Raw genomic sequence first — 22747 nt, 5'->3', positions numbered from 1 at the left:
GTGCAGCATTGGAGACCTTTATGGGGCCTTTATAGATTAGCTTTAAGGTAAACTGGAAAGGTGTGTCCAGATTTTGGTTCAAATCGGTGTTCAGCTACTGCTGATACAGTATTATTCAGCACCACAAGCTTTTATAATGTAATGCAATACAACTACAGGAACATATGCAAGCAGCATGAGTCTCAGGATGACACATTTGTTTATTTTCTATAACAAAAGTCTTTTTTTCAATTGATTGCCTTTCAATCAAACCACAACTGAGGGACTTGCTGAGCTTTAGTTCATTTTGAAGGAGAGAACAATGCAAAGGGAACCATTATGGGACATCCCACATGCTGGAAGTCTTAACTGCATGCAGAACACGTCAAAGGCTGAACATCCACATGTTTGTGGGAATATTGTTTTGCTTGCTGAGTAACACCTACAATCCTCCTTCCCATGTCTGCTTTTGCTCATGGACAAAATGTTTTATTGTCCCTAGAAGGAAACTACTTTGCCAAAGAGCCTATAAAACATGTAACACATAAAAACCAGACATCCATTGCCAGTAAAACGAAAGATCAAGACTGTGTATTTATACAAAGAAAAGAAGTCAAGTGTTCTTTTCCTCCAAAGATGTTGTAGTTCACATTCAGCTGCGGTGCAAACCTCCAGCTGCTGATGACAGACGGCGTTGATGTTTAAAACATATTTCCATTTTCAAGATCCGGACGGGAAAACATAGTTAAAAAAAATTGAGCATTATGGTCCCCTGCTGCTAAAATGTGCCCCGGACTGAACAAAGCAGGATAAAATCTAACAATAACATTCACATTTCACGATAACGTCGGTGATATCAAACCCTGTTACACGTGGAGATGATTTCCATGTGTTTGTTCACGCTCCACACTTCGGTGGGGCAGGATGCATTCCTCTGGATCGCAGTAATACGACTAGATGGGCTTTATCTCACTCCAGATCAAATCAAAAGCACACCCTCCAAGCTTATTTACATTATAACTCTGTTGGATCTGGTTCAATCAAGTTAGACTTTTCCAACTCACAAGTAAGACATTAACCACAACGATGATTTGTAGGGATGATCTTTGTTTTTGAGACGCTATATAATTTCATAAAGCTGGACTAAAAAAGTCAATTTAAAGGAAGATAAAGGAAAACGGCTCCCACGATTTATAATGATTCTTCACGACGTTTTATATAAAATAATCTTATCACACCAGGATAAGAAGAACGGCGACTCCAAGAAACAGGCAGCTCAAGCTGGAAGAAGTGCTGCTAACGGTCTGATCCGACAACGGGAAGGTCTTTGTGATGGTGATTCCCGGCCTGCAGAGATCACAGTTGTCCCCACAGAAGAAGCAGGACTCCGTGTTGTGAAGAAAGTCTGAGTTGTACGTGGCAGTTGTTCTCCTTGCTAAGAAAAAAGAAACAAAAAAAGAAATGCGGTGACGTTATGCTCAGGGGGGGTCTATCACTTTAAAATAAGGCTTCCTTGTGCAACAGACTTTCACTGCTGTCACAGCTGAAGCAGCTACAGAAAAAGAATAATGTGAATTTACAATAAAAGCGTTTCCATTTGTACTCACTGGGTTCATAGTAGTCATAAACCCGCACCGTGGCATCCTGTACATGAGCCACTTTGTAATTTCTGACGGTAGGAAGTCTGATGCAGAACTCTGCCTTGGTAAGCTGAAAATTACAAGGAGAATGTGAATTCACATACGGATGTCAGTCACGCAGAGTTAGGCATTCATTTTTATCCTTTAATATGTGCCAGCATGTGTACACGGATCACAGATAAACCTTAATATCACTAATAAGTGAAGTGAATAACTTTGTATTATCTCAGTACAACGGCACACATCAAAGGGAAGGATTTCGCAGACTTTTAAAGTTAACGTGTGAAAAGTGGGGCAAAAAGGGCATTTACTTTGACAAGGTGATGGTTACACCGTTAACAATTAAGGAACTGGAGATAAGAGTCGTTGGTGCCTGGGGTTCAATGATGAACACAAAGAGAGTGCATACAGGAAGGAGATGAAATACTCACCGATTCCAGGTAGAGGTTGACCCGTTCAGGCTTTGTCTCCACCTCCCTGATAAGATCTCCCTGGACAGCAGCTCCAGGCACCAGAGTAAAGCCGCTGAGCAGGCCCACTTCCAGTATCACCATGCCGGTAAGAGCTACGGGCTGATCGTCTTTTAACCTAGAGGGGACGAACACACATCTTCATGATTCTGTGAACCATCATGCCGACATAAAGGATTCAGAATAAAGAATTATAAATGACGCTTTTGCCGAATTTTCTTAGATATAAGTTTAAAAATGACATTGATATTGTCAGCACATTGATCTGCATTGTTGTGCCTACCTCGTGCATACAGACAACAGCACGTGACCGCCGTCACCGTCATCAGTGAGGTCGACCTCTAACGAGAAGGCTTCCTCGTCTGGTGTGTGCCGGAGGGTTTGTGAAAACGCTTCGCTCTCCACATTGTAAAAGACATTCAGCTGAATGGAATCATGGGAATGGTTGAAATAAAATATGATAAAAATGAGATTTTCATTGGTTGAATTGATCACAAGTTCAAAAATAAAACATAGCACATCCCGGTCACTCTGTGACCGTCTCAGTCCGATACTAAGTAATTCAGCCAGCTATTCAAGTTTGCAGGGTACTGTGACATCACGGACCCACGTCAGAGTAATTTTCCCAGCTTCATCTTTATCTCGGCCTACTTGACATCACTTTGCATTCACTGCACCTTGGAGGTTTGTAGCAGACACCTGTAATCGTTTTTCAAGAGAGGTACACCTCACAGAAGAGGGAGTGGTGTTTGGTGTTAAGATACTGACTCCAGCCCCAGAAACCAGCTGCTGTGTACAGCTGTGTGAAGAACACGGTTTAAAAGGGGCTTTTCTACTGTATCCCTGTGATGAGTTTGTCAGACGTTCCATTCTGAACCAATATGCTCCTCATACTGTGCAATATTCTTCATCCATTATTTACAATATTCTTCACTCATCTATGTGCAATATTCTTCCATCCATTCAAGTGCAATATTATTTCACTCATTCATGCGCCTTATTCTCTCATTCATTCATTGTCATAGTGTATATATATATATATATATATATATATATATATATATATATATATATATATATATATATATATATATATATATATATATATATTTATGTTTCCTGTTTCTTATTTTGTTTTTTACACAGATTTTCTTTTACATAGTCTTTGCATATTTGCATTTTTTATGGAGTTGCTGCCTAATCTCATTGTATCATTATAATGATAATAAAGGCTTTCTATTCTATTCTATTGAGATGCTGGGAAATTGTGTCAACTTTTGAAAAAGAAGACGTTACACCTCTCCTTTGTGTTACACCTGGGTTAAAAGCACATAATCTAAAATAAAGCTGTTATGCCAAACATTATTAAAGGATTAAACATCTGCCATGGTTTCCCTCCAACTGATTATTATTATCTGGATGCAGTGAATGCAGACAGCTAAAGTCTGTATCCCAGATGTTAACTACTGAGTCTGTTATTATGTTACATTTGCAATCGGTGTTTTGATTTAGCATTTATAATGTTGGGCATTTTGCCGGGAGGCATTGTCACGCACAACTGCGGTCATGCTCCAGCGGTGAAACCATCTGTTGAATGGCCGTTGAGCTGCACATGATGAATGTATGGAAACATCATTGCTGCGTAGGCGGTAGTTGCTAACTGTGCCAAGATCTGGCTCATAAAATGAGTTCATGTAATACACTGAAATCACAGTAAATATATCTTATTCAATATTACCTGAAACAAAGCAAATCCTCTTCCTTCAAAGTATATATTTAAAGGTAAGTCTCTGTCAGCATTGATCTGAGAAATAAAAGAGTGGGTTACAGTGGGTTACCTTTTTAACTTGGTAGGAATCTTACTCTGTTTATACATCACACACACACACACACACACACACACACATATCAGTCATTGAATCACTTAATCAGACAAGAGTGAGATACAGCACAGGGCTACCTCTTGGCTATGATACATCCTATAGTTGGTGGAGTTGATGTGAAACAGTGACACGAATGAAGATGCTGGCGACGATATATTGAACCTGAGGTCGATGGCATTGGCGCCGCTGAACGCTGCGTAATAGGCCAGAGCCTGTAGAGCAATTACTGTGTCCTGCAGAAAACACACGGAAAACACATCTGGGTTACAGTAGAACAGCATTTTTAGTACATGATCTTCTAGTAAAACGGGACCGGCTGGCTATCGCCAATTCCCTGCTTCATATTGATAAAGCAGTTCCTAACACAACAGGAAAAAAGACATCTAGTCTCACCTGAGTTGTCCCGAAGCCTCCTAGATGGCTCCTCTGTGCACTTAACCACTTCATAAGTGCAATCTCATCAAAGATGCTGCCAAGCTTGAAGCGAGCCAGCAGCACGTAGGAGGTCATCTCGATCTGCGCCGAGCGCGGCTGCCCGTCACGTGACTCCAGGCCAGCAGAGGATGCCCACATCATGACCCCATCTTTGGAAAAAATTGCAGAATAAAAAATACAGATACTGATACTTCATAATCAAACACTGGAGCAAATCGATGCAATCTGGATGTCCCCATCTTGCTTTCACAGCTGCCTCAGTGAAACTTTTCAACATTTAAGACCTGACCACCCACACGGAGGTGAAATCTGGTTTTTGTTTTAGTCACAGCAACTGATGCTCCTACTTAAGAAAAGAAAAAAAAAAGGGATCTGGACCTAAGAAGGAAAGAAAAAAGCTCAAATATTTGCTAAGATGGTTTAGTTCCAACAATCTGTAAAACTTCACGATGATTGGTTTTAAATTTAGTTCCTTGGCAATTACTAGCAGAAAGCTTTGAGAGGCTCGTTCCAAACGTACATTTCAAAATAAAAGTTATTAAAAAACCTTGTTTAAATAACGTGTGGGTTTTAGCCACAAAGTTTCATTTGAAAGTTGTTGTATTTGTTATTTTACTAAAACGGCAGCAGCATGTTACATTTCTAGTAAATTTCAAATGGGGAAGGTGCTAAACTGAATTCTCTTAACTGAAAAATCCATCACAACCTCGTCATGACGTCACCCCAGCTGCAGCTTTAGAGGGTGTTAGGGGATGGTTGCAATTGCTGAATGTAATCACAGATACAAACATTATAAGGAAAAAAAGCCTGTTAAATTACCTCTAAAGTCAGCTCTCATGCTGAGCTCAGTGAGCGCTCTGCCAGCTACGGGACTGTTGCCCAGAGATAAAGCGTAAGCCACCAGACACAGGCTGTAATTACTGACCACACCATCAGCCACTTTGCTTTCCAGGTATCTCAGGGCCAGAGACACATTGCTTTCATACATTTCCTTTTAACAGAAGAGGAAAAACAAAAGCTAAAAAGACTAAATCTATTTTTTTTCTCTTGAGGAAACAGTTTTGCCTCTAACATAAAGAGTAATCAGAAATCCTTTTTTCTTTTTTAGATGTTCCCCCGACTCACCGAATAGGCCTCGTCCTCCAGGAAAGCCAGAAGCACAAACGCAGTGAGAGCCACAGGGCTGTCATCCAGCCCTCCCTGCATCTCCGTGTGGATGAGTCTGCCCACCTCGCTGAATTCCCCCGCAGGGCCCTGCCGCTTCAGCAGCCAAGCCACGGCCGCTCTCAGGACCCTCGGGTCTACCTGGGTGTAGGGCCGGGCCTGGAGGAAGCACCGCAGCACAAAGGCCGTCAGCCTGGCACCACGGTCCAACAAGTGGGAGGAGAGATGGAGCATCAGACACAAAGACATTTCATCTGTATCAAATATTCTCTGGATGAAAATGTGCCACGTTTAAAAACCCACCACGTGCTACCAGAAGGGTCGCTCATCCCAAAAGCACTGAAGGAGCCGTCACCTCGTTGGTAGGAGAGCTGTTTCTGATACCCTACAGCAAAAGTTACAACACCACTGTATATAGTCAGATATGTCATCTATAAATTAACTTCTGACTTGATATGGAATGAAAAACAAAAATATAGCTTAAAGGAAAATCATTCCAAATAATGACATAAAATACAGTGCTATTGTGACCAAAGACACTATAGCAGGGGTGTCAAACTCATTTTGCTTGGCGGGCCGGATTTGACCAATTTTTTTCTCGCGAGCGCCACGCTCAAAATAACAAAAACGGTGCGGAAAATGTTTTCTCTAATTCTTTTTTTTTACTATTGTTATCTAATCCAATATCAGTTTAGTTATTTTTAAAGGAAATATGCACTTTGTTTACACTCTAATTATGTAAAATATATTTCTTCAGGATCTTTTCTTGAAATTTCTCATTTTTTTTCAAATTATGTAAGATACTTTTAATATCATTTTACAAAGATAAACAGAAACAAGTATTTTTTTTGTATATTTCGCTTTTTTATAGGAAATTTAATTAAAAGCAAAATCTTTCTTATTACATCCGAGAGTGTTTCTTTTTGATTTAGAGATTTTTCCAGTACAATTAAGTGTATTTATTTTTAAAAATTGGCATTTCTTTTTTAACTGTTTTACTTTGTCACTATCCTCGTATTCAAAACTGAAATTATCCGAATAAATATCTTCTATCATCTTTTTTAGCGGTGATATTTTTCCTGCGAAAATATATAATAGTAGTCAGTTAATAAAAATAAACGACCGTCTACAAAGAAATAAAATCGGCAAATGCATTCTAGAAAACTAAAAAAATGTCAAAAACTGCTCTATTTGTGGAATAACGATGGATTTGTAGAAGAAACATATTATCGGATATGCTGCGATTCATGGCAATTATTTATGCCTTCCTTTTTAGTAAATTAACATTTCGTTTTTTTGCGTTGGAAACTTCTCGCGGGCTGCATGAAAACCTCTCTCGGGCCGCATGAGGCCCGCGGGCCGCACTTTAGACACCCCTGCACTATAGTAAAGGTCGCTTACCTTCCTTCATGTAGCGCAGAGCTTTGCTCCTGATCTCCTTGTCGTCCTGTGTTGACATCTCCAGATACTGAAGAACAGAAACACTTGGAGCAAAGTGGATCATGTTCTGCTCCCCACACCCTACAGGGACCTGGACCAGCGAGTCCAAGTTGTGGATGGACAAGGCCAAGATATCACCTGTGTGAAACAACATGTGGCTGAGAGGGGAAAAACTGACAGCTGCACAACATGTCCACCATCAGGAGGTCGAAGCAGACGGGGCAGATGGCGGTTAAACAAAATCTGGACTGTACCAAGGAGAAAACCGCAGATGGGAAAATCAGACTGACAAATCAAAAAAAAAAAAAACACAAAAAACAATCAGGGCAAGAGGAAAAACACAGCACTGTAGACATAACCCTGAGCCTGCACATTTGCTTGGTGTTTGATAAGCTCAGAAACCTTGAATTTGGCTTTAATTGGGAATAATAATTAAAGTTTGTTTCTCTAACGCTACAATTGTCCAGAAACCCACCGAGCCAAGTTTAGCCCAGCCAAAGAGATAATGGCCGGGTTTCCCAGATCCAACCTCTCTTAAGGATTTAAGAGAGGTTCAAAGAAGGTTTGAACTAAGAGAGAATCCTAAGATACGGGTGTTTCCCAGATTACTTCTTAACACCGTTCTTTAGTTTCGCTCTTTCAGAAGCTCTTTGGAGCAGCTGTACGGTTCTGAAACCAAATGAATCGATGCCAGGCAAATCGATCACCGATCACTATCAGCGCATTTTCACACGCAGCACTGCTGCCTAACGCACTAATTCACTGCTGCCTGTGCGTTATAATAAAAAATTAAGATGATAAATATAATTCAATGACCCTTTTTCATCCAAACGGCGTGTTACTCCGTTATTTCTGGCTACAGTGAGGCTTTTTTTCCCCACACGCAGAGACCGGGAGTAAACGGGGTGGGCGTGTGTGTGCGTTCAAAAACATGAGCCAAGAGAAGGCGAGTTTCGCAAATCGCAACGTGGAATTACAGCAAACCCTGGTTTTTCGCAGGGGTTATGTTCCAAAAAGAACCCGTGATAAGTGAAATTCTTTTTACAATTATAGAGGGCTTCAGATTGCAGAGATCATCCCCGCCTTGCACGTATTCCTCCTCTTCTGAATGATGCTGCATCCCGACTCGCGCTGTATACAGCGCGAGTCGGCAGGTGGGTTTTTTCAAGAGAAGAAAATAGTTATGGGTCGTTGTCTTCGCTCTTTTTTCTTCTGGGCAAAAAGATTCTTTAATATAAACCGACACCATTGATTATATTTGAGACTGTATGAACGATTCATCAAAGGATCTCGTTCTTCAGCTGCTGCTTCCCTGTCATCACATAGGGGCGCTCGGGCTCGGGCACGGCGCAGAAGGATCGGTGTCACGGCTGCCTGACAGCCCGGTCCGACAGCACGTCCAGGGGACTGAAGTGCTGACGCACCAATGCGTTCATATAGACAGTTCTGCTTCGCGCACGGTGACGCGGTTGATTTGCAGCGAGAACATGCTGTATAGCAGCCAAATTATCAAATAAATGATATTCATGATGATCGTTTTATTTGTGCGCATAAAGCATATACAGGAACACACTTGTTATTCCTTATTTTTCTTTTTTTCCCCCCTTTGCTGTCACCAATAAATGCTAAACAATATAAATCTAAAGTATAAAATAAATCAAAATTTATGTGGGGTGCATTGTTTTAATATCTCATTGCTTGGTGTGATATTGATTTGCCTGACGCGGCTGGATCTGTGAGTCTTTGTTCACTAAGATGGTTGGAAAGACTGGGTCAGCAGCATCTTTCATTTCCTTCTTAATGAAAGAGATACTTAAGCTAAGAGCAACTCTGGGAAACGCGATTTTCTTTCACAGACTCCTTAAGAAGGTTTGAAAGAAGTCTTTCGCTGTTAAGAACTACTTAACTGATCTGGGAAACCCGGCCAATAGCGGTTCAGAATATCCCCGCTTCAATTATTCTCCTTTCATGTCCATCTTAAGAGCAGCTGCTCCTCAGAGGAGGCAAGGGAGGAAATGCCTACAAAATTAGCCTAAAAATGTAAAAAGACTGAGATTTCTGTCTGTATTTAATAAAATATTTCAAAGTTGCCCAGCTGCTGATGGAGCGATAAGGTCTAAAATCTGAATTCAGTGCTTTGCTTCTTGTCATGCTTTTTTTTCTTACTCTAATATGAAACAAACAATAAAACACAAAGAAAACCTAAGAGAGGCTATCTTCACTTTACATTTTGACCAGATCATAATGGGACTTCTGCAAGCGCTGCTGTAGGGACCTTTTCGGTGCATCCAGGCAGTTATACTGTATAACGTGCCAGTCATATAAGAAGGGACTGCAGTTTGACAACAAACTTTTGGTTATTGAATATTTAACACCAGCCTCAGTTTAAGAATGACAAAAAAACAGCTAATAATCAGCAGGACTACAGTTGCAGAATAAATACCTAAATGTAAATGAACCTTTAGTCAAAACCATTTAGTTCTTCCCTCGTCTGAAACAAAGTGAAAACATATCTGTACAAGAATAATTAAAGACGCCGGGGTCAATCATATTATGTACCTTTTAGAGGGAAAAGGAGGCAAGACATCCTCAAGAAATGATTACATTTAAATGTTTTTCTCTTCATTAGATTTGATTGATGAAACTTGATGCATGACTTCTATGCTAGATTAATTTAAAGCTGCTCGCTTTTTTCTGTTATCTACCGTTTAGATTGTTATCGAAGGTATTTTTGGCTAACAGCAGAGGCCGAGGAATATTAGTTTTGACAAAATATTGCTTTCAACTTGTGTCTTGTTATTATTTAATTGGTCCTTTAGTAGTTTTGGGATAAGAACCAGACGGTGTGTGTCTGCTTGCACGTGTCTGCCTCCTCTGTTACAATATCCAACAGCTGTGACAGTTTCTCAAGAGTTTACAACCTCCAGTATATATCTGTATGCATCGTCTACACACAAAGGAAAATGTGAGCCCACATTACAGATGTGTAACTCACTAAAGGTAAACATCACCAGCTCTCAGATGGGACCTCCACTGGCATAACAGGGAGTACAAACGGTACACTGCAAAAACAGCTCCTCCAGAAATAAGCCTAAAATTCCATAAATATAGTTAAATTGACTTATTTTAAGAAGAAACTAAATCTTTACCAGGGGGGTAAGAAACCTTTTCTTGACTATAATTCTTAAAACTAGCAATATCGTCTAAAACAGTGGGTTAGAAATGAGCTTTTGCAGTGTGGACTCACCAACCAAAGCCACATGGGCCCTGTGAGTGCCCGGTACCACACGAGGTGGGAAGGAGATGGAGATGGACTTGGAATTGTTGTTCTTCTCTGGCGCCAGTTCCAGAAACAGAGTTTGTGAGAAGGACTGTTCAACTCCTTCAGGCTAAAGGAACATGGATGCAGCGCGTTGTTACATGCACTACATAAATTGATCCCCTTTCTTTTAAGACACACTCACCTTCACCAATACTCTCCGCACAAGTGCGTCTGAGGCTTCTGCAGATACGGCGTCCACAGATATTTCCATCTCGCCCAGGGCCAAAGGCCTGATGGGAAACAGGGCTGATGCAGAGGCATGACTCCCAATGGTGAGTTTCTGGGCATTTATTACAGACACGTCCTTTCGGTCCATCAAAACAAAGTTGAAAGCCTCACTTTGAGCTAAAAGCACAATGACCTACGGAGATACGGAATATTTTAAAGGTATAAGACACAATCTTTTAAAACTAATAATGAAGAGAGCCTATCTCTTTGTCCCAATCTCATTTTAGCTACCAACAATTCAATCCAAACATACCTCGATGTCATGCTCTAAATGGTTGATGACTTTTATCTCCAGGACAATCTCCTCTCCTCTGATGAGGTGTGGAGGGACGGCGAGGGACAAGGAGAAGTCTTTGGAGACGGTCAGCTGTCAATAACAGGACATCGTCCACGGATATTACAAATGAAGAAAACAAGATTAGCTTGGACTGATGAATGTCTGCATTCAGAGGGTAGCGAATTGAGGGACAGCACCGGCTTATAAAGGCAGAACTCTGTTACCTTTTGTGGCACCGCAGTGAAGGTCAAACCCAGGTTCTCTGACATCACTACAGCCACGGCTCTCAAAGAAGTCACACCATCCGGCACTGTTATTTCCCCACTGGTCCATATCTTATCACTGACAGACACGGAGGAAAAGTATGTTTTAGACTTGATGCTGTAGGTTTATATTGCACTGTGATCTTTAAAATCCCCCCTCCACATGTGCAGCTTCCAGCTCTCACCTAATGTCAGCATCCAACCACAGCAGGGATTCAGCGGTGTCTGGCCAGTGGCTCCAGTACGTCTCTACCATGAGATCACGTCTTGCTTTGTCTGGAAGAGATTCATCTTTTGAAAGCCATCCCAAACAGAAGAACTCAGACCGCAGTTTTATATAATATATATGAAGAAGTTATGAAACTGTGAGATGTAGTCATTATCCTAAATGACCACAAGAGGGACATCTAACTTTACCATTTGTAGGTCCTGCTGGCTGCTGCTTCTTATACTGTCTTGCATTCGTCAGCATTTTAAGATGACATTCCTAAAAGGGGAATAAGATTTATAACTACTAAATATGTTATTGTATCAAAAGGATTGCTTTATTTTCGAACTTGTGCCTTATATGTATGTATATCCTATGTGTATGGATATATGTATATAGTTTAATATCGCTGTTGCTGCCATTATTTTTTATTTATTTTTTTATTTATTTGTTTATTTTTTATATATATTTATTTAATTTTGTTCTCCCTTAATGTATTTTTTTTTTTTCCTAGGGCAATTATGGACAAAAAAAAATGGAAATTACGAGAATAAAGTCATAATATAATGACAATAAAGTCGTATATTTACCAGAATAAAGTCGTAATATTACGAGAATAAAGTCGTAACATTACGAGAATAAAGTCGTAATATTATCGAGAATAAAGTCGTAATATTACGAGAATAAAGTCGTAATTTATGAGAATAAAGTCGTAATATTATGAAAATAAAGTGGTCATTTATGAGAATTCTAACAGGAAGAGCAGTCTTCTCCCTGTGTTAAAATTAGGAATATTGAGCAGCATCTTGTGAAGTTATATATATAATATATTTAATATTACGACTTTATTCTCGTAATATTATGACTTTATTCTCGTAATTTTACGACTTTATTCTCGTAATATTATGACTTTATTCTCGTAATTTTACGACTTTATTCTCGTAATATTATGACTTTATTCTCGTAATTTTACGACTTTATTCTCATCATATTATGACTTTATTCTCGTAATTTTACGACTTTATTCTCGTAATATTATGACTCTATTCTCGTAAGTTTTTTGTCTTAGTTTGGCCCTAATACTCCGTCGTAGAGAGGGTAGGAATGTGGGTATAGAAATCGTGAATGTGTAAATGTGAATTGTGAAAATTATTGTGAAATAAAAAAAAAAATAGGATTGCTTTGTTTTGTAGAAGTAAGAAATTGTAGAAGTAAAGGTCCAATTCCAGCACTGTTAGTATGGAAGCCCATGAATGTAGGTAATATAACCTGGAATGTAGTTTCAAAGGCCTGGGGGGGTTTGAGTTTTTAAATAATCTATTCTGTTACACACAATACAAGGCACCAGATATATGGTGTTGGGAAAAAGAATTGTGTTTCCTGCCTTTACTGCCATCAATAACCCGCAGGCCCTGCCCCTAAAACGCTAGAGTTTCCAGCTCTGAGAAAAAGAAGACACCTCCTAACAAAGCCGGCGGATATGTTACATCACGAGCAGCCGGTGTGGAGGTCATCCTCATTATACACTCGAGTGCCTTACTGTAAAATCGGAGCTGAGGGATTAAGATAACCGGAGACGTTTTCCTTTGTAATGATACAAAAAAGGGGATATCACGGAACTCTAGCAGTGGCTTACTGATCAGGGTTCACAGAAATCTGTTTGACTTAATATTTACTCAGGCTCTAACAGAACTGCAGTGGGGGTTTCATGGCGCGGTCAGAGGAAGCTGAACAACATTTACACAAATGCATGATTTCAGCAGTCAGCTCGGAAAGGAAGACGATTACAATGAATCTGGTGACTGGAAATCAATAACAGCATTAACCAATCTCTAAGTGTTTGTCCTTTCAAAGAGCTATCATACCTGTGAGTCTGTGACGTCCAGGTCAGACATCGGGGCATCATCACTAGTCCCCATAACCACAATTGCTACCCGAAACCTGGATTCACTGGCAGCCACAGTGAGTGATACGTTCTCGCCCGGGCGGGCCACCTCGCTGCTCCAGTTTAGAGTCACCTTAGGAGAGCAAGCAGATGATCTATCAGTTTTTTCCCCAAAGCCATAATCACCCTGAACAACATGTAAATTATCCTCGTTACTGTCTTTTCTAACTGTGCAATACTTCTCCCGGACTCTGTGCAATATTCCTACATATGTATATACTGTCATCTGTAAAAAAAAAAAAAAAAAAACGATTCAAATGGACCTTAACCTTTTTTATATTTTTTATATTATTTATATTTCTTATTGTTTGCACTACTGTTATTTGTCTTGCACTGGAGAGGTGATGCTGCTTCAAATCTCACTGTACCCAGGTACACTGATAATAAAGTATTCTGATTCTGATTCTGATTCTATCACCTACAGGCCCAGCAAGCCTGAACTGAACCACAGAGAGGAGAAAAACAAAGCATCATACAAGGTTGCGTGGATGGAGAGGTATGTGCACCGTGTCGCTGACGAGCTCTCCGTCAGAGAGGATGCAGTAGACGGTGACACAGGCCTGAGGGGACCAGGACGGCGCTGGGGTCACAGAGAAAGTGGAGGAGTTTTTGGTTCCAGCAGCCACCACCTGACCATTAGAGCTCACCTAGAGATTGAAAATACAGAGGTAACCAAATATATCCAACGAATGAAAAAACACATAATCTTTTTTTAAACGGTAATACGAGTATTCATAGTAGTGGTTATAGATTGCGAGAAAGGTCAGACGGATTTCGTTTCTTGGTATGACGGCTGTCGTTAATATTACATTCTCACTACGTGACTATCAGAGGTGTCAAGTAACGAAGTACAAATACTTCGTTACCTTACTTAAGTAGAAATTTTGGTTATCTATACTTCACTGGAGTAATTATTTTTACTTTTACTTTTACTCCTTACATTTTCACGCAATTATCTGTACTTTTTACTCCTTCCATTTTAAAAACAGCCTCGTTACTCTATTTCATTTCGCATTTAATAAAAAACTATCCAGTTAAATTGCTCCATCCGGATAGAGTGAATTTGGTTGTGGTTGTGGCACAAATGTTCGTGTCCAGTTTTGTTCTTACATCCATTGCCCTCAGATTCCTGCAACTAAACTTGGATGTACATTCCAATAAAGGTTAGGATAAATGATAACATGCCTCTGAAGTTTGACTTTTTGCACCATTACAATACGGTACTTATTCAACTAGCAACTAGTCATCATATCTTCTGCTCTCTGAAACACATGTTAATGCTCAATAGTACACATATATGGTTCTTTAATATATTTGCATTATACTAAAATACATTCATTTTCAATGGCTTTTGACCTTAATGGCTTTTTTCCCCCTTACATTATTTTTCCTTTTTTACTTTAAGTAGTTTTGAAACCAGTACTTTTTTGCTTTTACTTGAGTAAAAAACTTGAGTATTTTTAAACTCTAGTATCTATACTTCTACCTGAGTAATGAATGTGAATACTTTTGACACCTCTGGTGACAATCATGGTGAAAAAAATCCCAATTAAAGCATAAGCTTGATATCTGTGAAAGATTTGAGAATAGTAATAATGACATCTAGGGTTGCTCCCAAAACGGCAGTAACTAAAAATAATAGCAAAAATGTCTCTATTTAATGCAGGTTTTCTTGAACGACAGTGGCTATAATCTGGGATAACATACCACAAAGTGAAGTGTCACCAGGTTGAAAGTGCTCTCCACATGGAGCTGAAGGGGGAATCCAATCTGAAAATTAAAGATAAGATTGTTTTTTTTATTTTTTTTTATGCATTGATGATTTTTTTTTTAAAAGTGTGTTTTTCAGAGTTACCTTTGCAGGTAATTTGTTGACTGGCGAGATCTGAATATATGAGCCACTAGGGGAGGAGTAGTTGGTGTAGACAGCGAGGGTCTCCTCGCTTGACTGGAATGTGGCCTGAATAGAAAAGTAAGAGAACAATAAAATGCTAAACTAAACTAAAACGATCACTTTTGGCTCCACAGTAGATGTCCTTGTTCTTTGTTTGGCGTTTTACAATCTGGAGAGGCTTTCTACACTTAAGCTAATATGATATCCATGTCCTGGGGTCGTCTTCTTTATAGCGCGTGTGAGAAAACGACTGCACTGAAACTACTCTTCTTACATGCAATGAAACTGCTGACTGGTACTTTCTTTGGCTGGCCGGCTGTAATTCTATTAGCTGCGACTCAGGATACTCACCCTGATAAAAAGCACTGCTATTTGATTCTGCAATTTCAACTGAATTAGGACGTGTCCATCCTTGGGCACAGGAAGCGTGAGAGTCGTGGGTTCTGTATTACTCAAAGAGGCTCTCTGAGTGACCTCAACCACAGCGGGGTGCATGAGATCCCCCGAGCTGAGAGGCCTTCGGTCATATCTACTTATCCTAAGCTGTGGGATGCAAGGAAAGAAGATAATTAATCCAGGACATTCTAGTTTAAAATCTCTTAAATTGATATATTTTGTAAAGAGTAATTCACTCACGTTTGCAGAAAAGTTCAAGGATGGCTTTAATGACGGTGGAATATCAAGGAACATAAGCTGGTACCTTTCCTGCATGATGTGGACTTCAACTGTTTTGTTCATTTCAAACCCTAAAGCAAAGATAATGTTTTTCTTGGCATCACCACTGATTATATATTTGATATATGAAGCAGCAGTGGTTTAAAAGAAAGCATACCCGTGGAGGTGTCATTAACACAGGCAGCAATGTTTACAACAACGTGACCTTTGCTGCTAATTACTGCTGAAGTGAGCAGAGCCTGGAGATGATCTTCGCTGAAGAAAAACTGCGTCGAACCCTGGATCTGAAAGGGGTTAAAGGATTGCACTGAATGCCTCGTTGTGTGGTGTCACTTTGAATAAAAGAGCAACAGAGACATTTAGAAGCTCACCTCCTTAGTTTGTGTTAGCAGGAATGATGAGGCTGCGTTGTTGACATCGGGCTTCAGAGTGGCATTAATTACTAATGTTCCGAGTACAGGCTGTCCGCTGGGGTAACTGCGGAGAAACGCACTGTAAATAACTAAAACATATAAGGACGTGCAGCTCTTGACTCAAACTGAACTCACAGAGCTCTCACTGATCCTGAGATGTCCTCCCCGATGAGGACTTGTGGAGACGTCTTGACCAGCACGTTGAAGTGAGCATCCTCTGAAACAGCAAGCGTCACATATTGATACTTACAACTGGACATTTAGTCAGAAGTTACTGCAGATATTACAACATGACTTCATGAAAGGGAGGATTGCTAGTTACACTCTTTTTTTTCCTTTATATGAAGTTATATGGGATGTTTAGAAGATTTTTACAATTCCAATTCTATTTTCGATTCTGCTTAAGGATTCGGTTCCTTATTGATTCCCTCATCAGTTCACATTTGGAAAAAGGGTTAGGGTTGCATGCTCTGTGCGCAAATGTTTTTGCATGTTGGTAGTATTTAATCCCTTTGACGAAATATCCACTGTATTGCAAGTTTCCCTGTCGTCATCTTTTTTACTGAAATCTAATCAGACTTTGGAGCATTTGTACCGCTTAGACGCCATGTTTATTATTGACAATTGATGTGCAGATCGATACTGAAATATCGATACTTCCGATACCAGATCTGTATGCTCTAAATTTGATTCTCAAATGAAAATATCGATACTTTTGACACTTCAGTCATTTGTGGTAATCTATATCATTAACAGGAATATGGTGGAAAGTAACAAACTATTCAGATTTTGTCTTAATGACACGCTGCTGGTAGGAACTACTTTTTTTCATTTTCATTTTTATAGCAGTTCTTATTTTTGTTTATTATTCTCTTATTTATTTTAATGGTTTTATTATTTTACTTAGGATCTTTTTTTAGTGATGGAAACAGCTTTTTCCAACACTGGTTTTTCTGTTGTTGTAATAGCTCTGCTGTATTGTGAACGAGGCCGCTACCTCAGTATTCTTCTGACTTTAAAATAAATAGCTAAATAAGTGACTCTCATGTCTTGTATTCTTAAGCTATCTAAAATACACCAATTTTTTTAGATTTACCAGGCACATTAGGAGTAGTTATCGCCGATACCAGCCTGAATTTGACTCAATATTTGATCGCAAAGGAAATCGGTGGTATATAACATAACTACTATTGACTGCTACGCAACATGCGTGATGATGTCTTTGTGTCCATTGGAATTGAAAAGGGAATCATTTGCAAGATTTGCAAATTATTCCAAGGAATTGAAACACTGCAAACTTTTGAACAAGAACCGGTTCTCGATTCCCATCCCTAGAAGTGATCTTATTTCAATTACAAGCAAAGGTTTTTAAAGTCAACAAAATAGCAAATTACTGTCTGTGCAACATGTTCTTAACTCCTCTCTGGGATTATTACATTAACTCAACTTAAATTGAGATGTCTCGCTTATTTTTTAGCTTCTTTAAATCTATAAATCCACTTGAGTGGATTTAAAGATTTAAATCTTTAAGGAGTCGACTTGAGTAAATTCCAGATCTGTAAGTCTCCTGAAAGCGTTTCGTATTATTTTGAGTCTTCTACCATTTGTTTTGAGTTATTGTTGGATATCAGTCCACTCAGCTGCAGTAACAGAAAATCTGACCCTCATTTCAACAAGCTGAAGTGAAACGTCACAACGCAGACAAGTCGGAAGTAATAAAGAAAGAGAAACCTTTGACAAACAGACACCGTGCTGTTTAAGATGGCATAACGTCAGCAGATGTGTTCAGCTGCTGAAAAGTGCTGTTATGACTGGCTTTAAAAGTCACTTTTGGAGGAGCAGGAACAACAGTGAAGTTGCTTTCTGCTTTCTTTTTTTTTTTTCCTGGATCCTGTGTTTTTGTAGTATTTTTATTTTCAATAGCTCTTAAACCCAGCGACTCCAAACTTGAGTCATACTTTAGTGCTACAGGAGAAACATGTGATGTACCTCTTTATCTAAGGGCTCCTTCCATTTTATTTCAAGTACATTTGTTCTTTTTATATTAACTGTGAAAGAACATCTGTTGATTTATCAAACTTCACTCTGTAAAAGTGGCCGATGACTCCTCTCTCTGAAATATCCAGCGCTGTTGGCAGCGAGCGCTCACCCTAAAGAGCCGAATGACACAGGTGACAAACCTTTCTGTGCTTTACGGCGCTGCTGTGCTTGGCAGCTGCAGCTGCTCTCTTGGTCACATAACAGAATCCTGTATCAGAACTTATTTCCCAGGTATTCTGGTCCACTTTCAGCCCTAGTGATCAGTCATGTAGAATAGATGACACATTTGGTCCGTCAAAACGAAGCATTTTTGTCATTTCCACCTGCCCTCGTTTTTCAAGGGGGAAAATGGACATCTCAGATTGGAGGCAAACATTTCTTTGCAAGTTAAGCATTTGAGAATTTTGTTTTCTATCCCATGTTTTGAACGTGTTTTGAATATTTTCAATACATTAAAATATGTGTATGGAAGAATATGTTTCAAATCTAAAAGTGGCGTATTCGTTTCTTGACCTTAAACAGAAACTCGTGCCTCCGGTCAGTAATCTCTCCATCACTGGTTGTTCTCAAGGAACATTCTGAGCATCACCCGAGTGTCTTATGAAATGTTACATACAGTCCTTCAACGTATCATCAGTCCGGTGTTGTTTAGTCAGGATCATTCAATCGGATTCAATACAGCTCTTAACTGGCTGTACAGAAAAAAAATCATCTGATGGACAGGACTTTTCCAGATTTATTGAAAATTGCCTCAAACTAATGCAAATAGATAGAGAGATAGATAGATTGATTGATAGATTGATAGATTACCATGATGTTCCACGATGAACGTTTTTTCATCAGTCCTGCCCTATGAAGGAGGATAAAAGGGGAAAAAGGATATATTTTTTAATTCACGTCAGACAGCATTCTTGGCACAAAGTCTGGACATTGCTGTGTTTAACTCTGCATTTACTGGTATTGTGATCTTCCAGTGTCCAAGAGGACACGTCTCAGATAAAGGGAATTCATGTAAGACCATCCCCAGATTCCCGGTGGACTCCGTTCTGTCAACAACTCTCCCGCTGGGATCCTGCATGACAAAGGAACATCAATCATCAGTCAGTCCTCCCATCACACAACTGTTGTTTTCTCTCAGAGACAACAGAAACCTACCTGGAAAGAAATTCCCATCCTGCCTTTGTAGGGACGGTTATCCAGCTGGACAGACATGACTCGAACTTTGACTGTGTCTCCTGGTTTGTATCGTGCTCGGTCCGTCTGGATGAAGGAAGAGACATTCCTGAGGTTGAAGCTGACGGTGGTGGTGTTGGTGAAAATCAGGACGTTCTCCTTGTAGCCCCGCACCGTCAGGTTTAGGAGGGAATTCTGTGATATAGAGCCAGGAAGCTGTGGAGATTTCCAGAAATTGACTTAATGTGACATCAGAATACAGACTTAATTTCTTAGAGCTATTTTCTGAGGGTTGTAATTTGAAATAAAAGCAAATTTTACTCACAGCAGGAAGAGTGAGGACACTGGTTAAACCTTAAAAGAAGAGTTGATGTTTTAGTGATCTATAAGTCAGAAACTCACCGAGCAGCTTTGTAGCACCCTATAATGTAATAATTTCCTGAAAATGTAATAACGCCAGCAAATGTAATAAGATTTGCACTTAACTCAATCAAAAATGTAATAAAACCCAATAATGTAATAACTTCACCAAGAATGTAATAAAATATCCTGACAGATATTGTAATAACATTTTTACTGATAATGTAATACCTTATTACATTATTGGGAATTTATTACATGGTACTCAAAGTCTGCAATTTAACCCAATAGTCATTCTGGTGTTTCAAATCCAGTATAACATTCTTAGATACTTAAAACTACTTAAAATGAACATATATTACATTATTTGTCAAGTATTACATTATCAGTTTTGGAGAAAAAAAAAAGACCCACCTGAAAATGTAATAAATTCCCAATAATGTAATAATGTATTACATTATCGGTAACAATGTTATTACAATATCAGTCAGGATATTTTATTACATGATTGGTGAAGTTATTACATTATTGGATTTTATTACATTTTCAATTGAGTTAAGTGCAAATTTTATTACTTTTTCAGGCGTTATTACATTTTCAGGAAATTATTACATTATAGGGTGCTACAAGCTTGGTTCTATATGTCTGCATAGTTCTATGATCACCTCCTTTGAAATCTTCTGTTTGAGCTACTTTGAAGTCGCCATGTGCCACCTCAGCTGTCACTCTGCTGGAGAAGTTGGCGTGAACAGTGACAGCCAGCGGAGCGGCTGTCCCAGCACGCAGCACCTCTGGAGCTGAGATCAGAAACACGGTCGTACTAAAACACAGAGAGGAACAGAACACCTGTGATTGGTCAAACAAGACTGCCATGCCGGGTCAAATCATGCATGTCATAAAGGTGCGTCTCGTACAGTCAGAATACAGAGCAACAAATCCCAATTTACCTGGATGAACCCTGTGTCCAACCAGCAAGAGACAAAATGAGGGTCCAGATCCTGTTCATGTTGTCCCGCTACCTTCACAGTCACACTTCAAAGCTCCACCGCTTCACCCAACAAAACCGGCCTGCACTTGTAAGTGACAGAACTCCACCCGTTTCCCGATGCCAGTGCCACAGAGAGGCAAAAGTCACATGGCTACACCGGGACGCAGTTTGTGACGTGGCCTCTTTGTCAATGATAGAGCAAAGAAGAGGAAGTGCTCAAATTCTTATCACCTTTGTCGAGGGGAAGTAACCTCATCTGTCTTTACAGACTTAGACAATTGCGGCTCATCTGCAAATGATACTGTATCCACCCATACTCACGAAAAACAACACACGCACACACAAAGGTGAAACACAATATTCCAAGAGTTCAATTCTTGGTTTCTTATCTCCATATTCATGCTTTACGTAAACAGTTTAACATGTACATTTTTGAAGATGTGCTATTATTCTCAAACTTGCTGGAAATGAGTTGGTCTGTCATCATCAATATTTGCTCTATAGAGTTTACAGTTTCCTCTGGTTACTTCCAATGGTTAAAAAACACGTTTGACTAACTTGTGATTCTAAATTGACCATAGGAGAAGAGGTGTCAAAAGTATTCACATTCATTACTCAGGTAGAAGTATAGATACTAGAGTTTGAAAATACTCCTGTAGAAGTTGAAGTATCAACTCAAGTTTTTCCCTCAAGTAAAAGTATAAAAGTACTGGTTTCAAAACTACTTAAAGTATAAAAGTAAAAGTAATGTAAGGGGGAAAAAAGCCATTAAGGACAAAAGCCATTGAAAATGAATGCATCTTAGTATAATGCCAATATATTAAAGAACCATATATGTGTACTATTGAGCATTAACATGTGTTTCAGAGAGCAGAAGATATGATGACTAGTTGCCTATAAGTATTGTAATGGTGCAAAAAGTCAAACTTCAGAGGCATGTTATCATTTATCCTAACCTTTATTGGAATGTACATCCAAGTTTAGTTGCAGGAATCTGAGGGCAACGGATGTAAGAACAAAACTGGACAAGAACATCTGAAACAACCACAACCAAATTCACTCTATCCGGATGGAGCAATTTAACTTGATAGTTTTTTTTTAAAGTCCAAAATGAAATAGAGTAACGAGGCTGTTTTTAAAATGTAAGGAGTAAAAAGTACAGATAATTGCGTGAAAATGTAAGGAGTAAAAGTAAAAAGTCGTCTGAAAAATAATTACTCCAGTGAAGTATAGATAACCAAAATTTCTACTTAAGTAAGGTTACAAAGTATTTGTCCTTTGTTACTTGACACCTCTGCATAGGAGGGACTGTAAGTGTATGTGTGTGTGTGTGTGTGTGTGTGTGTGTGTGTGTGTGTGTGTGTGTGTGTGTGTGTGTGTGTGTGTGTGTGTGTGTGTGTGTGTGGTTGTTTCTCTACATGTGGCCACTACTATTGATTGTCCAGGGTGTACATAAAATGAATGGGTCCATCTAATGGAATCTAATGGATGGATAGCTGAATGATGGGTACTTTGGTAGAAGATTGAAGTGGTTTTTCCACCTCTGACTGTTGAGACTGGATGTTAATATGAAACTGCGGAGTTGACGCCTTATTGCTGTTTATTTTGATTTGAATGAATGTGACAGCTGCGATGGACTGGCGACCTGTCCAGGGTGTAACCCCTGCCCCTTGCCTGAAATGAGCTGGGATAGGCTCCAGCAGACCCCCGTGACCCTGCAAAGGATAAAGCTGGTATAGAAAATGTATGGATGGATGAATGAGAAGGAAAACAGCAGCATGGAGGACATGAGCCTGGTACAAACCAGCTTTTACCGCTGTTGCTGCCTGCATTGCACCTACTTTACCAGCAGGTGGCAGTGAATCCTAACATACCCCTAAACAGGAATACCCCCCCCTAGCATACCTCATTTAACTAAACCCTCCAAATGCATGTTTATGTCCATTCTTT

At 39.5% G+C, this 22747-nt stretch overlaps 1 protein-coding gene across 1 annotated transcript; it reads right to left on the bottom strand.

The window, feature by feature from the left end:
* Positions 1 to 186: 186 nt before the first annotated feature.
* On the bottom strand, positions 187 to 22629 carry cd109 (CD109 molecule). The gene is made up of 33 exons (XM_061743306.1): positions 22612 to 22629; positions 20757 to 20824; positions 20475 to 20629; positions 19775 to 19803; positions 19432 to 19665; positions 19226 to 19348; positions 19087 to 19126; positions 16372 to 16453; positions 16195 to 16300; positions 15981 to 16107; positions 15785 to 15894; positions 15500 to 15691; positions 15110 to 15214; positions 14962 to 15024; positions 13731 to 13901; positions 13175 to 13327; positions 11519 to 11588; positions 11287 to 11392; positions 11063 to 11180; positions 10815 to 10928; positions 10476 to 10694; positions 10259 to 10400; positions 6973 to 7149; positions 5875 to 5956; positions 5533 to 5764; positions 5227 to 5398; positions 4366 to 4556; positions 4050 to 4205; positions 3828 to 3893; positions 2373 to 2512; positions 2051 to 2207; positions 1587 to 1689; positions 187 to 1414 (listed from the first exon to the last, which is right to left on the bottom strand). Exons 1-33 carry the CDS (start codon positions 22627 to 22629, stop codon positions 1212 to 1214), a joined length of 4224 nt encoding a protein of 1407 aa, XP_061599290.1. The 3' UTR covers positions 187 to 1211.
* Positions 22630 to 22747: the final 118 nt, after the last annotated feature.

This window comes from Cololabis saira, chromosome 16 (genome assembly GCF_033807715.1).
Source record: "Cololabis saira isolate AMF1-May2022 chromosome 16, fColSai1.1, whole genome shotgun sequence".
Lineage (NCBI taxonomy): Eukaryota > Metazoa > Chordata > Actinopteri > Beloniformes > Belonidae > Cololabis > Cololabis saira.
Note: the sequence above shows the minus strand (reverse complement) of the source record. Positions and strands in the feature narration are given on the sequence as shown.